General features: G+C 40.9%; 1 protein-coding gene across 2 annotated transcripts in view; it reads left to right on the top strand.

Annotated features, from left to right (window-relative positions):
• The window catches only part of adam19a (ADAM metallopeptidase domain 19a), a 243,823-nt gene that overhangs the window by 115,147 nt on the left and 110,320 nt on the right, over window positions 1-18,356 (top strand). For both annotated transcript variants that reach the window (XR_002761702.2, XM_023423897.2), the window contains exon 3: window positions 2,455-2,531. Coding sequence is in view for 1 of the 2 variants with exons in the window: in XM_023423897.2 (XP_023279665.1) it covers window positions 2,455-2,531 (77 nt within the window). In the remaining variant the exon portion in view is untranslated. The remainder of the gene's footprint in view (window positions 1-2,454; window positions 2,532-18,356) is intronic.

Genomic DNA, 18,356 nt, shown 5'->3' with positions numbered 1-18,356 from the left:
ACTTCCCACTCTTTACCCACTATGACCCTGCCGTGACCAATTGAGATCTTTCAGCTGGAACTGGGGAAATTTCACAACTAAACAGTTGAAAATCAAGCAAAATATGTGAAAGTGTGCCTGCTGAACACGTGTCGCTTGATGTTGGAGCAACACATTTAATGATGTGGGGAGGAATAGTGTTCAATTCACAGTGGATTGTTTTGTGTTGAGCTTTGCTCACAGATGAGAGACAGATAGAGGAGTGACTGCAGATAAGACCTGAGGGATGGAGGAGAGCTTCTATCATAATCCTGCTTCATAGCAATTATTTTTCTTTACCCAGACTTTAAAAAAAAACTGCATTATGTTACAGGGTTTTACCTTTAGCTTTTTAGCTGTTTAGTCCTTACTGTATATTAGTCTCCCTGTGTGACCCATACTGTGCTTTTACATTCTTTGCCATTTAGACTCAGGACGATGTTCGATAATAACAAATATTATGATTAATACCACCATATGTGAATTTTTTATAATATAGAGAAAAAAATGTAAGAGAAAAACCATGAGGCCTCACTGTGATGACAAGAATACAAGAAATCACCGCAGATGATTAGGCATGTGCCGATATTCCACAATACCGAATATCACCCATATGCGATATTACCAACCCTCATGTCACTGCTTTTCTTACTCTACATTGAACCTTGTCATGTGACAAATAAAACTTTGAACTGCTGTTTAGTGGCAGCATCACTTATATCTGAAACATAAAATACAATAATATAATTATTAAAAAGAAAAAAACCCATCAAAAAAGAGGTTAATATGATATATCACGAAACTTGAACTGGACTGTATCAAGATTACATTTTGAATATCTTCCAAACCTACTGCCACTGAGTATCTGGCCATAGTGACTACAATATGATTAAGATAAGGAAAAGATGGTGCTTATGGCAGTTAAGGTCCAGTTTCGGTTAGGCTAAACTAAAATAACTTAAAAACGTAACACCTTGGGATTCTGGACCGGTTTGTGCACAAACAGGTTCATGTAAATAAAGCCATGCCCCCAAAACATCAGGTCATTGACATCCCTTCCTTTGTGGACTGACAGAACCCACAGTGTGGGAGGTGCAGTTCAGCAAGTTCACTGATGGACCACATGTTCATTGTGGTGTTTGTTCATGTTTCTTCATATCATTGTGACTGAAACTCACAGCTGCTTGTCTTCCTCTCAGATGTTTGGCAAAGGATACCCTCAGTCGAGACAAGTGTAATGATTTCACAGTGCTTGTAAAGAGTTTATGGTGTCTCAGATCTTGTCAGCTGCAGTGCAGCAGTCTTCCTTGAAGCAAACCCTGTCTGTGGAAAAGAATGCAACACAGACGAGCTCTGGGTTTGCAGAGAACTAATTTTACCTGGGGATGTGTAATTTCACTGCAGACTGTGTCTTCTTCATATAAACACAAAAGGCTTCTGAAGAACAATCAAATTCTTCAACCTCTTCAACCCTCTCTCTTGTTTGTGGGATTTCACAGCTTTCTTTGGATCAGTATTATTTTGCAGAATTGTTGTTACTCAATCAGCAAAAAACAATAAAAACAAAACTTAGACATAAGCAACACAAACTAGAAATTCAGTTCTATTCTTCTGTGTTTCACAATATTCATCTGTCTGATAAAAGATTTTTCTGTGTCATATCGAATCAAAATGTGATATGACACAGAAAAATGTGTCATTTGCCTAAAGGAGGTATTTTCTGCACAGTTAACTGATCACTGAATTAGTATTATATCGCCTGAAATTGTTAGGCCTCAGATTGTTTCCAGAGTTGGTTGCCAATAGAGAGAACTGAAATTGAGGTTTGTTGATAGAAATAAAAAAATTAGCTTGGACATGTTTCTCAAGAATAAAACCATGAAGACAAGTTAAAATTAGGTATATGTCCATATTGTTTTGTTTTACTGTCAGTGTTGGTTAGACAAACATATTAATATAACAGATTCAGAACCACAGAAAAACTCAACATTAATGTTTCATTTTCAACATGTTTGTCTAATTCTCTCAGTTTTTTTTAAGATAAACACAAGAAACTCGTGCTACAGAAAATGGACCAGACTCAGTGAATAGCTCCCTAAGCTTAACATGTCCTATGATAACTATTAATTTAGCTATACAGACTAATGAGCAGTGATTACTAACATGTCTTTGGGGTCATCAGGTGGGAACCTCCTTTCACCAGTGTTTTCGTCTAGTTGTTGTCTGTTGATCAATAAAAATCTCATTCTCCACAAGAAAGTTTCAGCTCAATTACCCACCAGTATCGTTTTTTAGCAATGTTAGCAGTGATGATAAAATCAGAATAAAATGGCATAAATGACATGTATTTGAAACATATTTATTTGCCACTTAGTTTCTGGATGAACCTGCACTAAATATAGTGTTATAACCTGATGTCTCCTCCTGACCTTACAGGTAGAGCATCCGGTCAGAGGGGAGATAGTGCTGTCATCAAGTAACCTCCACCTGGTGCTACAAGTGGAACGTAATCAGTGAGTATTCCTTCTCTCTTGTCATTTTTTTCTTACTCACCTGAAGAGAGGTAAACATGACATGCTCATGAGTCATGGCATCATCAGTTATTTGCTGCTTTGTGAGGCGAGAGGCGAGGCTAATCAGAGTGAGTGGTGATCTCCATGGAGGGAATGTGGAACTGGCTTCAAGGCCAGCAGAGGTCCTGATGTTCCTGTGAGAACATCAAGGAGAGTTGAATCTGCGAGTCTGAGCCAGAGACGTGCACTGACTCACAAGGTGAAGTGTTTAACATGCTTGTAAAGGCTGAGGTGGAGGGAGCATGTGTGAACACCTCTGGTGCAGGGACTCCAAACCTGACTCCAAACGTTGACTGTACCAACAGCAGCGTACCTACCTTCATCACCATGGTTACTTTAATAACATTGCTTGGTTAGGTTTAGGAAAAGATGCTGATTTGGGTCAAAATAAGTACTTCCTCTACATTAGACGATCTTTGTTATCAATAATGATAATGTGGTTAACTTTGTTGACCGGTCATGGATAATAGAAACTAAATAAACTGCTGGTTTGACATGGGAATCGAACACTGCTCTCCTGTGTCATATTTATCCATCCACCACAATCTCCTCCTGACGTGGACTTTGTCTCTCTTTATTCTAAGTCACCACACTTTTCCCTTTGCTGCTGTCAAAATTACTATGACCACTAGATGTCAAATAACAACAAAACCTAACTATGGGTCATAATAACTTGCTGCACAGATGACCTATGGGCTTGTTTTTTACAGGAGGACAGTCTCTGATATAGCATTCCGCAGCCTCTGTGCAGAGGAAGACAGAGTACAGATCCTCCTGGTCAGATATGACTCCAAGTCTTTACGAGTTACAGTACTGGAGTACTTGATTTAAAAAATACTGAAGTATTTAAAAGTACATTTTTGTTGTATTGTTCCACATTTACAGATAGATAGATAGATAGATAGATAGATAGATAGATAGATAGATAGATAGATAGATAGATAGATAGATAGATAGATAGATAGATAGATAGATAGATAGATAGATAGATATTTATCCCCTAGGGGAAATTTATGTGTCAAGTAGCTCATTAGTAATAATAATAGTAATAGTTGATAATAAATAATAAACAATAATTATTAAATTAGTCCACTTCCTTTGGCTGCGGTGTTCTACAGTCTGATGGCAGTGGGAAAGGATCTCCTGAACCTCTGTTCTGCAGGGCAGTGAGATCAGATGAGACATGTGCTGCTGTAGGCTCTTCTCTGCCCCTTTCTGGTAAAAAGTACAATATTTGTCTATTAAGTGTAGTGGAGTAAAAGTCAGGTTTAGTACAATAGTGTTACTGTCCACCCCTGCCTCTGGGTGAGTAAAATCCACTTAGTATGAGGAGAGCAAGACACATTAGTAAACTTAATAATAAAGTTTAAATCTGAAACACAAAAAAATACTTTTACAATTAATTTTTTTACTGGAAAAGAAACAGGGGCCTCAGGAAGGCAGAGCAGGTCGTCCATTAATCTGAAGGTCGGTGTTTCGATCCCTGGCTCCTTCAGTCCGCATGTCGTTGTGTCTTTGAACCCCAAATCACCCTTGATGTGAAAAGTGTTGCAGCAAGTGTGTGACTTCAGAGCAGATACAAGTGTACTCATGGTGGATATAGAGGATTACAGTTGCTTGGAAACAGATTGATGACTTGGAGTTAGAGGAAATAAACAGACAGAAAAACAAGACGTCCTGAGACAATGGCTGGCATACGTGAAGAAGATGCATAGGAGACAGACAGAGGGCTGATAGATGATGCCGCATCGAGTCTGGGATGGGGAGTCAGAGAGCTGGCAGAGTCTGTGTTTATTTTAAACTAGAGTCCCAGCGAAGCACACAAGTTTGGTCTGGACCAGAGTATGTAGGTCAGAGAAAGAGGGACACACTCTGTTGAAGGAGGAGTTACTGGGAATGTTACTGGAAACTGAGTTTATTTTATCTGCTGGGCCTCTTCCACTGGGACTGGACTGGAATGAGTCCAGGATGCAGCACCACATCATTTACACTCATGAAAGGAGGAGGAAATGTTTCTGGGTTAAATGATACAAGTATCAGTTTATTACAACAAAGTAGCCCTGGTCCTAGACCTGCTGAAATCTCCAGAACAGTTTATGTGCAACTCACGTTTGTCTGTCGTGACGCTGGTGTGTGTGTGTGTGTGTGTGTGTGTTTTTCTGTGTGTGTTGGTGGTGGTACTGCAATGTGTGGAGCAGGGCCTCGGGGCATCTGACAGCACAGTTAGTTAGGTCTTCCCACTAACAGCTCAGCCCACATGAGCGTAAAGGTCACAGAAAGGTCAGGAGCACAACTCTGACTGATGAACCAGAACAGTCAGTCTTAACTGTGTCCTGGTTCATACACTTGAAAAGTGACTGGGTTAAGTTTAGTAGTAGCTAACAGCAGTTACTGGTTCACATGTTAGCATGTTAGCAGTCAATATGTTAAAGTGTTACATCTTTGGAGGACAGTTTGATGAGTTTGTTACATGGAGGGACGTCATATTCCTTCCATTCGCTAATGAAGCCTTCAGAAAGACAAGCAAGTAGACCTTACCTTGGATTATTTTGTCAGACTTTAACAGTCAGGCTAAGGTAAGGTCTAATATAGAGGAAATACTTATTTTAACTCAAATCAGCATATTTTCCTAAATCTAACCAAACCATGACTGTTATTATAGTAACCATGGAGACAAAGGTACATCACTTTCGGTACAGTCCATATGTTCATTACTGTAACCATGACGACTGAGGTCCAGTACACCTGCCGCCATAGGGGGCGCTATTTCAGGAAACACTTCTATCATCAGAGGGTGTCATAGGGTTGATTGTTGTTTAGGTTAGTGGGGTTGTTGGGATGTTCACCTACACTAAGCATGTGTGAGCTGATGTAAACAGGAAGCAGATTGTTTACTGGCCATTCACGCATGCGCCAGCTTTGTCAACCAGCGGTGTCAACTGTGTTGACGGCTTGATCAACACCCTTAACCCAGACAAATTTGAATTTAAGGATATTTGTGTGTCAGACCATAAAGCAATTTTACTCATTGTGGTTTTATCCCAAATACCTTTCAATCACAATTCACCCATCTGCTGTAGCGTTTTTACCCCATGTCTGCATGCAAGAGGTTTTTACTGCTGCTTCTTTAACTGCTTTTGATCTGAATTGTAACACAGAGGAGCTGGTCTCCTATTTTAATCAACACCAGTCAGACTATCCTGGACTCTATTTCCCTAAACAAAGTCAAAAAATCCACTTCAACACTTCAACCCTGGTAAAAATGAATCTACACAAGAACTAAAGAGAGACTGCAGGAGAAAGAAAGAAAATTTTAAAAAAAACCCATATACATGTATTTTTTTTTTTTTTTTAAGAATTTTTTGGGCTTTAATGGGCAGGACAATAGAGAGACAGGAAATGGGGAGGCAGAGAGAGGGGGAATGACACGCAGGAAGGGGCCGTCCGATGCGGGAATCGAGCCGGGGGCCAGCTGCAGCGAGGACTGTAGCCTCTATATATGGGGCGCCTGCGTAACCCACTGCGCTACGCGACGCCCCCATATACATGTATTTTATGAAATCGGGAAAGATGCAATGAAGAACTACCAATAGTCTATTAAAGAAGCAAGAACATCCTTTCTAATCTAATTTTAGCAAACCACTCTAATCCCAGACTTTTTTAATCAAGTTATCGACTCCGTCACCTCCCCCTCCCCTAGCCATTTTACCAATGCCTCTCAAGAAATTTGTGAGAAGTTTTTAGATGTTTTATAAATAGAGTCATCAACATAAGGCAACAAATTACCCCACCTGACCCTGTTTTAGAAACCAGTATGGATACCAGTAGTTATTTTAACCATTTTGAAGTCGTTTCTTGCCCTTTGTTTTGCCCAAAACTATTTCTGAAATGAAATCAACTACGTGTAGTCTTGACTAGATTTCTCAAAGAAGTAATCGACACAGTTGGGCCCAGTATTTTATCAATCATCAACAGTTCTCTAGCAGAAGGAATCTTTCCATTCAATTTTAAACACGCTGTGGTCCAACCTCTTTAAAAAAAAAAAAAACCCTCTGTTCTTAACAATTTTAAGCCAATTTCTAAACTTTCGTTGTTATGAAAAGTCTTAGAAAGTGGTTTCAACCCAACTTTTCAGCTTTTATGTGTCAAAATGACATCTTTGAGAAATTTCAGTCCCGTTTTAGAGCTTTACACAGCACAGAAACTGTACTCCTAAAGGTAACAAATGACCTTCTTTTAGCAGCTGACCGGGGAGAGAGCACAATTTTAATTCTTTTAGACCTAAGTGCAACCAGTAGACCATACCATTTTAATTAATCACCTGAAAAGCTGGTTTGGTGTTAAGGACACTTAGCACTTAGTTGGTTTTAATCCTACCTTTTAGACAGAACCTATTGGGTCACCATAGGTAATCATACATCCTCCACAACTCGCATTACCTGATCACTTTTAAAGCAGAGTTATTAACCCCATACGAGCCAGTTTACAGCCTTAGATCCTTAGGTCGGGCCCTTCTGGCCGTTCCAAAGTCGAGGCTTAAATCTAAAGGTGACCGTCCTTTTTCCATCGGGGTCCCTCGACTTTGGAACAACCTTCCCGAGGAGATAAGGCTAGCAGAATCACTAACTTCTTTTAAATCACTTCTTAAAACAGATTTTTATAGACTTGCTTGCTTGTGTGATGTAGTCCTTTTATTGCTTTTACTGTGTTTTTATTTGTATTGCTTTTACTCTGTTTCTGTGCATGTGTGTGTGTATGTGTGTGTGTGTGTGTGTCTACATGGCATCTGTTTCTTCTAACTGTCCTTATTTATACTGAAGCATATTGTTTGTCCTCCCTCTGTAACTCAACCATATGTCTGTCCTGCTTTTGACCATCAATGCTTTTGATTTGTTTGTTAAATCACTTTGCAAACTCTATTTTTAAAACGTGCTGTATAAATAGTTATTATTATTATACTCTGCAGTTCAGTATGTAAATTCTCTGAATGAGGAACAGCAAAGACAGTTGTAGCATTAAAATACAGAGTTTAACTGAACAACAGCTACTACCAAAGACAACAAGGTCAGTAACACTTGTAATTCATTATCATGTTCTATTCATCACTGGTAGTCGAGGCTGATGGGGCCAATCAAGAGAGACTGTGGGTGTCATGTCATCATTTCCAAAGGTCTTAGTTTCTGTCCATCCGGACTACAGCACAACCCCAGAGTTTTCAAAATAAAACAGGTCCAGCAGTGTTTCTGAAAGTCTCTATGTTTTAGAGTGTGGATGCCAGGAGTAAACATAAGCACTGAAACCCCGGCTACTTCCAGGCCTGAGCACTCACGGAGAATGCTGAGCATTTGCATTGGGGTGCAGTCGGGGCCAAATTGACATTGATTTGATAACAAACTCTAGGTTGGTGTTAGGTTAGATCAGTCATAGAGACAAAGCTGCTGTGTTATTATGCTGTCAGGCCCCTAGCCTCTAACTGTACCAACTGATCACAGAGCAATTCTGTGATTGATCCAGTCTAGCGTTTACCACAGTCCACCTGACGCTGTGTGTTTACATTGTAGCGTTATCCTTGTGTTTCAGTTTATGTATCGTTAGTTAAACTTTTCATCTCCAATCCTTTTGGGTGTTTATGTGTGTATGTGTACCGGTCATCACTGGTTTTTCCCATGGTGCCAAAATGCATGAAATTGACGACCTTTTACAGCAGAAACATAAATCTGTGCCTATGAAACACAGCAAAAGAGATGGATTTTAAAATTAAAACATCAGTGTGAACCAAGCATCAACCTCTAGGGCTGGAATATGAAGCACTGAAGAACAAAAACCTGTAGTTCCTCTAATGACCAGTAGAGCCAACAGTGAGTCAATCCCAATAGACTCCCATGTTAAAATGTCCAACTTTACAGCAGAAATAAACATATTTACAGCCTGGTACAAAAACAGTTTTGGTCTCTATTGCTAATTTCTTCTTTCATGACAACTGTTTATATAACTCACTTGTTTACTTTTTATAAAGGCTTAAAGTTATGTAGAATTGAGGCTATGGCCTCTTTGAGTAACAGGTGGGTGAGTGTATGATTGCCACAAACCAGCATGCAACACAGTCTCTGCTCCACACACGCCACTCTTCTTTGATCATTTTTAAGTTAGCTGGTAGTTAGGAGCGGAAGTCACACACTGCCAAGATGGCGACAGTGAAGCAGCTCACTCTGAGCTTCAAAACTGCTCTTCAGAAATGTGTGGGTGACGTCACAGAGGCTACATCCATCTTTATTTACAGTCTATAGTGTGGACACAGCCAGGTTCAGTGTGTGTGTGTGTGTGTATGTGTGTGAGTGTGTGTGCGTGTGGTGTGTGTGTGTTGCGCTAGTATGAGCAAGAACAAAGAATTAGGCAAACATATACCTTATTAAAGCAGGATAATCATCATTTATTAAATATTAATAGCATCAAAACAATCGTCCATATCATTCAATTAGTTCAGTGGCCGGTGGAGCAGCAGCTTTATCTCCTCACACATTCAGCTCAGGATGTTGGCATCACACTTAGCGGCTGCATATAATTTGAATTGCAAATGTTCTGTTGAGAGCTCGTGGATGAAGTGTAAGCTCTCTTTATGTTAATGAAAGCCTTGATTACACCGCCACCCCAGGATGATACCAAATGAAATGGGCAATACATGCCATCTGTGGTGTGTGATGATGAGACGGACCACAGCAAACGTCATCCCACGTCTAGTTGGGCTAATTATATTGCTGTACTCGAGGCGGCAGACATGACAAGGTGTTAATTAGAACTCGAGCCCTTTGAGAGTCTGACTTTACTAAGAAAGAGTTTGGAGGCACTTTCTAAGCTCTCTCCTGGCAACAGCTTTTTTTTCCAAACTCTTTCCTGGTTCCTCCTTCGATTTTCCCCCCAGGAACTAGTTTGTTTGAACTTGGCTGCAGCTCCACAGTGTCTCCACTTTAACAGTGATTAACATCAATAATGAGCTTTGTTCTGTTAATCTGTTCTAATCCAGGTTGGGATGTCAGCTCACACGATGACTGGCACCTCTGAGCCAGCTGTGTCTGACGAAGGAAAATCCCAAGAAAACCACTCCAACTTGGAGCCGCGTCAGCTGGCAGGATGAAGGGATGAAGGGGAGGAGGAAGAGGGGGTGTGATGTTGTAGAGGGTTAGAGAGGCTCAAGGGAAACAGAGTAAATCTTCAGTGAAAGTTAGTCCTGGAGGTCAGAGGGACTCAGGGAACAGGTGGTGGTTTTGGCTGATGTGATTCTGGACCTGGCAGACTTGTTCCCCTGCAGACTGTAGTGTTTCCTGTTTTGCCTGTGCAGAGGAAGCCCTCTGAGAAGCAGCTGTGCAGCCTTGAAATGTTATATGTTTACTCCACATTTCTGCATGGCTGTGTAGCTGCACACCCACCCACACATACACACACACACACACACACACACACACACACACACACACACACACACACACACACACAGATGACTGATGCATGGACACTACATTCCTGTTCACCATTGTGTCTGTATCCCTAAAGACGGCACAGCCTCATCTGCCAACATGTGACCTTCTGAAGCTGAATGTCTGAGGCAGACCAGGACCAGGGCTCAGTCCTGCAGGGCTCTGTTGCCTTCTCTCATTTCACTTCACACCTGAAGTTCATGATGACTGATGGCTGACGCAAATAACTTAACAAACCTCTTCCACTTCCTCAGACAGCATCCATAACGCACAATACAACCACACACAGTCAGGAGCTTCTTAAAACATTTAAATGTTCAGAAGTTTTGATCATCATCCAGATGTTTTAAATGTTTTCATTACACTAAAGCACACAGTGAAAGTAATTATTTTACCCTTCAGTGTCTCTTTCTCTATTATCTTTATTTATTTCATAATTTTGGGATGCTAATACACGCCCAGCATTTTAAGATAGCTGTTGCCGGGGCACCCAGGTGGCTGACCTGGTAGAGCGTGTACCACAAAGGCTTAGTCCTGGCCACAGTGGGTCCGACCCATGGCCTTTTGCTGCATGTCATCCCCTCTCTCTCCCCCCATGACTTTCCTGTCTCTCTTACTGTACCAGTCCAAATTGTACTGGAGAGGATTAAGGCCACATGTGATTTTTTTCTTTTTTCTTGAATTTTGAGATTAAAGTCAGAATTTGAAGATAAATAAATAAATAAATTCACAGGCCCTAATCCTCCTCCATAAAACTGGGTGTTATTCTGATGTTTTTTTTTTGGGTAGAGGCAGTGCCGGCCCTGACCAATTTGGTGCCCTAGGCAAGATTTTAGCTGGCGCCCCCCTTGCATCACAGTCAATTTCACTAACAATGTTCAAATACTCATACAGAAACTGCATAGCTTTTTCTTTGAGATTATGTTTTCCTTTAAGTACAAAATAACCCACAAAATAAAAAACGTATTAAAAACAAGTGACATAAATTCAATTATAAATAAACTTTTACATTAAAAATTATTGCACAACATTAAAAATTATTGCACAACATTAAAAATTATTGCACAATGCAACAAAAAATATTAACTGCAAATGCAGTATGTATAATGTAGCTGCATAATGTCTTCTACAGCACACGTGGGCAAGTTTTGTCTGGTGCTGACTTTTGTTGCTTGATTCAGAGGACTTGTTGATGGATGATAAGTCCACAGCATACTTTATCACACCACTTAATCTCTTGTGTCTCTGCCTGCCAGACACCAGTGTCCACATCCATCAGATCTGAGCCTATAAGAGATAAACTAAAACTGATTCATTCTTTTCTTGGCCAATTCGAGAACATAATATCTGATTTAACACTTACATGTAACAGGGTAGCAAACAACGGCCCATTTACACATGTAACATTAAGAATCTCTGGCTCTTTAGCTGCCACATGTTAACCAGCTAGATGCTAATTGTTTGGCTGCTGTTTGCTGTGGAGCAGGTAGTGGACTGTGCCTTTATCAGAGCTTTGTCACTGAAAACGGAAGGTGCTGCTGGAAACTTGGGTGAAGAGAGGGGAGTAAAACCAAAAGTGAACTAAAAGAGGCTAAAAAGCAGTTAGTGATAATTCTCTAATGGTTTGTTGCTATGAGAAACAGCTCAAAGCCATTTAGTCCATTGTTCATATGAAAATAATTGATTATTGCAGCTTTAATAAACAGCAGCTATTGGTTTCATGCAGTCAAACCAATTCATTGATTCTGTTCTTTAGCTCTTTCCTCTCTAGCACTTTGTCTGCTGTAGTATGTCATCGCGGCCTCAGATGTTAGATCTGTTTTTCCAGAGGCCTCAGAGAGGAGCAGGGAGAGCTGCATAATTACATTAACTGCAACTATGCCATTGATTTTTCCCTCCAGATGCCATTAACTAAGTTTAAATCCAGCTCGGCCTGTGAAAACTGTAATTAGGACTAAAGTATTTATTTTCTCAATACAATCCACAATGAAAGGGCGAGCCATGTTTTAATGTCGCTATAGGAAACAGCACCTGAAACCTGGCTGCTGTCGTTTCTCTGTTGTCTTATCACCAGCGGTCTTGCTCCCAGGATCATTCAGCGCTTCCCTTCGACGTGATGAATGTCCTGTCTCACCCTCCTTTGTCTGAGCTTCAGCACAATGTGTTCATTTCACAAATGCACAATTCTTCAATTACATCTTTTTATTTTTAATTTTCATTCGGCACGGAGCCAGGTTTCTTTTGATAAGAACATTTGCAGCTCTTTCAGCAAAATACAATTTATAGTTGGTCTTGATTTAATTTAGGTTGTGGGAGGTGTGTCATTCATTATGATATGATTATGCAAGAAAAAGAGGCTCATACCCAGACCAAGGAGGGGGGAGATGATTAACAACATATGGCAAAACTGAACATGTGAGGAAGTGTGTGGGCAACAGGAGGATGTGTATGCACAACCATTGTGTTTCCTCATGTCTCTCTGTCAGTAGGGCAATGGGTCAACTCTAACCCCCACCTTCCTTTCACCGTTTCTCTGCAAGCTCTTGGCAGTAGTTCATTTGTACACATAACTAACAGCAGTGGGGCTTTCAGGCTTGTTGTGTTGTTTCAGCCACTCAATAAAAAACGTTATTGGCTCCGTTTTTGGGACTTGAAAAATTAAGATAATATTCCTGTTTAATATTGCGCTATAAAAGTTCTCCAGCACATTTTATCTCACCAACTCTGTTTCTGATTTAGACTTTTGTCTATGAATAATGCATTTTCGCTTTTACTAATCCAAAGAAGACCTCTCCCTTTCTCTCAGACCCTGGGGGGCATGGGCAGCTCTGTGTCACCCTGGAATACAGTGCAACACACACACACACAGAGAGAGAGAGAGAGAGAGAGACCGTGCTCTTAGTGTCTATGGCGGAGAGAACTAAGTTGTGTGGTCGTAGTGTGGTTCAGTTTTTTAATGTAAGAGCGGAAACACAAGCGATCTCTGGAAACATGAAGTGAAAGTCTGTCACTTACAGACAGAGAAATGTTAATCGACTGCATATGAGAAAAAAAGCAATGTTAATTCTGTTCTTAATTTCTCTCTTTTTTTCTGTGACAAAAAAACAAAACATTTCCCTGATGAGCGCCCTCTTGTAGTGGCACAAATAATTGCACTTTTCCATGCTCCAGCTCTAGTTTTGTCTTTTTTTTTTTTTAAGTATATTTTTTGGGCTTTTTATTCCTTTATTGGATAGCACAGTAGAGAGAGACAGGAAATGGGGAGGCAGAGAGAGGGGGAATGACATGCAGTAAAGGTCCGTCCGATGCGGGATTCGAACCGGGACCGGCTGCAGCGAGGACTGTGGCCTCTACATATGGGGTGCCTGCTCAACCCACTGCGCCACTCGATGCCCCTCTAGTTTTGTCTTTTAACTTCCTGTCTACACTGGAAGTGAGAATATGTCACAGTGTGTAGACTGGCATCTGCAGCTTGTGATCACCTTTAATTGCAGTTTAGCAAATATAGAACTGTAAACAACATCCAGTGTGTAGGACTGACAGCTGGAAAATCATTAGATCAGATTTCCTATGAGTTCTTTATAAGTTACATAAACCTTAGAGGATCTGAAAACAGTCAAATTAACCTGTTTTATGAGAGACTGACAACAGGGGTTCCAGATCAGAAAACACTCATGTGGCAAACTGTCAAAACTACTGTATGTACACTGTTGTTTAGGTTGGAGGACTGTTGACAGAAACATGTCCCACAAACTTTTATTCTGCTCATAATACATAAATATCAAGAACATGATGTACAGCTTCCTGTTCTCCGAAGTCAAGGAGAACAGAGATTGTGGAAGTTAAGACAGACTACTAAAATAAATGTCATATTCAAAGAATTGGCTCAAGAGCCTTGTCTCATAAGTCAAAGTGAAAAACTACAGGGGAAGCCAGAGAAGTGGATTGACCGATGTCACTGTCGAGAGCATTGTCAAAGCAAAACCTTCTGCACAGATAAATACAGACACAATGCAGGTACCTATGTACTTTCAAGACACAGGGTAAATAAATATTAAACAGTAATAATAAAGCGTTTGATGCCATTTCACATATGTGTATAAAGGAGAGATAGATAATAAAACAAAAAAAGGCTCACTCAGAATAGAGGTTTAAGGTGAGGATGCTCTCTGACCCCCACATATTTCAACATTCATATTAATGAGTTGGCAGCAACGATTCTGCAATCATCTGCATCACCTGCTCACTGTAGGGAACCGAGAAAAAAATGAGTTCTATGTGCAGATGTTGCGTACTCCAGGGGTGACATACTTTTAAAAAAATGTGTGCCTGTGAGGACAAATAACAAAGGCACTGTGGGTGAGCTGGTCTTCAGTTGCTTTACTTAAAAAACGTTAACTGCCAACTAAATCAATTCAATCATCACAATAATCACAATATCAAAATTACCCTATTTCGAAAATGCAATAAAACTATTCACCAGATATTTACAATGTTAATTCTATTTCATTTTACTATTTACAATTATAATCTTTCCCTATATAAACAATTATCCTATTTGCCTTTATATATCACAAAACAATCATATTTACAATGTATCTATAAGAAAATCTCCCTCTTCCTATTGCTGCAGCACCGCAGCCTGAGCGCTTTCCTGCGCTGTGTTGTTAATCAGCTGCAGCTCACGCTGTAGCTGTTATTTATCGTTATTAACTGCCCAGTTAGAAAATAACTAAACTATTGGGACCTAATGACAAAATGTAAACCATAAAACACTATAACATTAACTCTCACACACACACACACACACACACACACACACACACACACACACACACATCCACATCCACCAGCGGAGCAGGGCAAACTTCACCTCTCACTCTCTTCCGTTAGAAACACTAAGCTAACACCGACAGTTACACATTTAACATATAAGCAAAATTATCGAAAGCACATAACAATACACAAAACAAAAATCATACAATATTTACAACATGTACGACCCTTTTTCACCTAATTTACCCACCCGTGAGGACAAATAACAAAAGGCACTGTGGGTGAGCTGGTCTTCAGTTGTTTTACTTAAAAAACGTTAAATGCCAACTGAAGAATGCAGCTCGCCCAAAGCTTATATAGCCTCATAGGTGGTCTCGTGCCTTGAATACAAATGTTTAAAATTTTAACAGGGGTGGCTAAAAATATAAAACATATATACATATAAAACAGCACACATTAATGAGTGGGCAATTAACTAATATTAAATAAATATCCTATATGCCACACAGACAACCTTGTCAGGGTGTCCCCTGCAGCACAAGGACTACAACAAAATCTGTCTTTACAAGAGGAAACTGCAAAGACTGAACTCAGAAAGACAGGCAAGGAAAGCTGTGATTTCCCTGCTGAAGTAGAAACTCACAATCCAATGGCAGTTCTTTTCACTCCATTCACTGAAATGCTGCTGTTCCATTCGAAATGTTGAGAATAAAGTCGAACAAATCAGAAGAGGAGGATTTTTATATTAATTTTGCCTTTCGAGAATAAACTTGACATTTCAAGATTAAAGTCGACCTTACGAGATATCAAATGTATGACTGCCTCTACAAGATGCCTTGTATAGAATATGAACTGGTAAAAATGTACTTCAGAATCGGCTTTAGCAACAAAGAAATTCTCTCTTTTGGCTCATAAACACAGTGTAGTTGTAAGTGTTTCGGCACAATCTCTTCAAAGTCCTAATGCTGTCTGTTCAGAAGAAAAAAAATGCTTGGAAGAGGTGGCTGCATTTGTGCAAACTGAAATAGTGGGTAATGGACAAATGCAAGAATATCGATAGTTACACCTGGGTGCAATTCAGAGGGGATATGTTATATCGCAAGACACAATAAGACAACTGATCAAGTTGTTTGATCCTGAAGGTGTGGAGCTCAGGCCCTAATACTCCTCCGATTTTTCAGACTATTCAACAAGACAATATTTCGCATGGCAGCGTAACAGACCGGGGGTAGACCCAGATGCAACACACAACTCTCAGGATTCAGTTCTTAATATCCTTTAATATTCACCACAGGCAATGATACAGGCAGGCAGGAATTGATAGCAAAAAATGGCACAGGCAAAAACTCAACATTTCTCCACAGGGAAACAGCAGTATACAGAGACTCACTTTCAAAGAGCTGCAGCGTTTACAAGGACCAAAGAGGCAAGGTCGTTTACTGGGAAAAAGGGGATGAAGGAGAATCAAAGACAGGCTGAGTCTGCAACGGGAGAGCCAAACGGTGAATGCTGGAAAGTCTTGCATGGGAAACGGCAAAGAGCAATCTGGCAACAAGTGTGTGGAAAACTGGAGACTAAATAGTGGCAAAGTCAATTGGAATCAGGTGTGTGTGCAGGTAAGTAGCAGGTGTGTGTGATTGTCCTGATTGCAGTGGAGCAGAGTGGAGCGGGAGCGTGGCAGAGTCAATGAATGAACTGAACCAGGTAGCGCAGGCTGTGACATCAGTGCCTGTCGTATACGGCCCCAGGGATCCAGTTCCAACCGAGAGACAGATGCTGGAAATCTGTTTTCATGTTTAGTTGGAATATCGAGAGAGGAGAAAACCCAGCTCCATTTGCATGACATAACTCAAACACAGAACATTCACTGTTGTGTTTTGTCAATTTTTCCAAAAAATTGGTTCTATTTTGTACAAAACTGCGATAGACACCCAGGTATACAACATTTTATACTGTACTCATTTCACCCTCTGTCTGAAAGGCTCTGTTAGAGCTCTGGGCTCTTTAAGGCCCACCTCTTACCTCTGGAGCTGACCAATCAGAACACACTGGGCTTGCCAGCAACTACCATGGCAACGACATCTTCTGCATGTCTTGTAAACAAACGGTTGTGGCAACTTCGGTTCTGCCTTGCTCAGTTTGAGCAAGAGTCCCGTCCTGAACCAGATGATGACAGACCCACGCCACCTTCACAAGCTGGACTGGAGGAGAAAACAAGCGTACCCACTGTCCTGCAGCAGGAAGGAGGAAGAAATATGAGAAGCACTGCAAATCAAGACGCTGGACAGTCTGCAAAGACTTCATATGACAATATACATAACATGGAATATTTTTATGAGAAACCCATTTGATTTTTTATGTGGTACACCTCCGGACTAAAAGAATACAAATAATGGAGGAACAGACAGTTGACAGATAGGGAGTCTCCACCACTTCATCTCCTGCTGGTTTAAAATGCTGGTAAATCTGAATGAATTTAACGTTAATGGGTATAGTTACTGAAAAATTAACTCGGTTAAACTGCGGATAATTTATCTGACCTAAGGAGGTACAGCAATACTGACAAATGTCTGGGTCGCAGTAACATGGTTAATATCCACAATAACACTGCAGACTGAGTCCCCACATCTGCCACACACAAGCTGGAAGGTATGGGGGTGGATCCCTGCTTCAGGTCCTGGATAGTGGATTACCTGACAAGATGACCACAGTACATCAGGCTGGGTAACTGTGTCTCAGGGACAGTGATGAGCAGCACTAGGGCTCCACAGGGGACTGTTCTGGCTCTGCTCCTGTTCACCCTGTATATGGCGGACTTTAAATACAATTCTGAGTCTTACCACATCCAGAATTACTCGGATGACACAGCTATTGTGGCGTGTATCAGGAGTGGGCAAGAAGAGGAGTACAGGGATCAGTGAATGGAGCGACAAGAACTGCCTCTTTCTCAACACCTCCAAGACCAATGAGATAGTCATTGACTTTCAGAGGTCTAGGCCCACCTTTTAGCCAGTTAGGGAAGGACATTAAAGTGGTTCACACTTATAAATAACTAGGTGTGCATCTGGACAGTAAACTGGACTGGTCCCTTAACATGGATGCCATCTACCGGAGGGGCAGAGCTGGCTCTTTTTCCTCAGGAAGCTCAGGTCCTTTGACATCTGCAGTGACATGTTGCACATGTTTTATCAGTCAGTGGTGGCCAGTGCACTCTTTTATGCTGCAGTCTGCTGGAGTGGCACCATGTCAGACATGAACATAAAGAGACTGGACCAGCTGGTCAAAAAGGCTAGGTCTGTGTTTGGCAGGAGTCTGGACTCACTCAGGACTGTTGTGAAGAGATGCATGCAATGTAAGATGGAGGCCATCTTGGACAATACCAACCATCCTCTCCACAACATTCTGGCAGGACAGAGAATCAGCTACAGGTGCAACAAACATCTTATCTCACTGCGCTGCAGAACAGAGAGTATCAAGAGATCCTTTGTTCCCACTGCCATCAGGCTGTAGAACACCT

This window comes from Seriola lalandi, unplaced genomic scaffold (genome assembly GCF_002814215.2).
Source record: "Seriola lalandi dorsalis isolate HSWRI2012SDOR001 ecotype SW California unplaced genomic scaffold, Sedor1 jcf7180002054694, whole genome shotgun sequence".
NCBI lineage: Eukaryota > Metazoa > Chordata > Actinopteri > Carangiformes > Carangidae > Seriola > Seriola lalandi.
The sequence above is the reverse complement of the archived record's forward strand: the minus strand, read 5'-3'. Positions and strand labels throughout refer to the sequence as shown.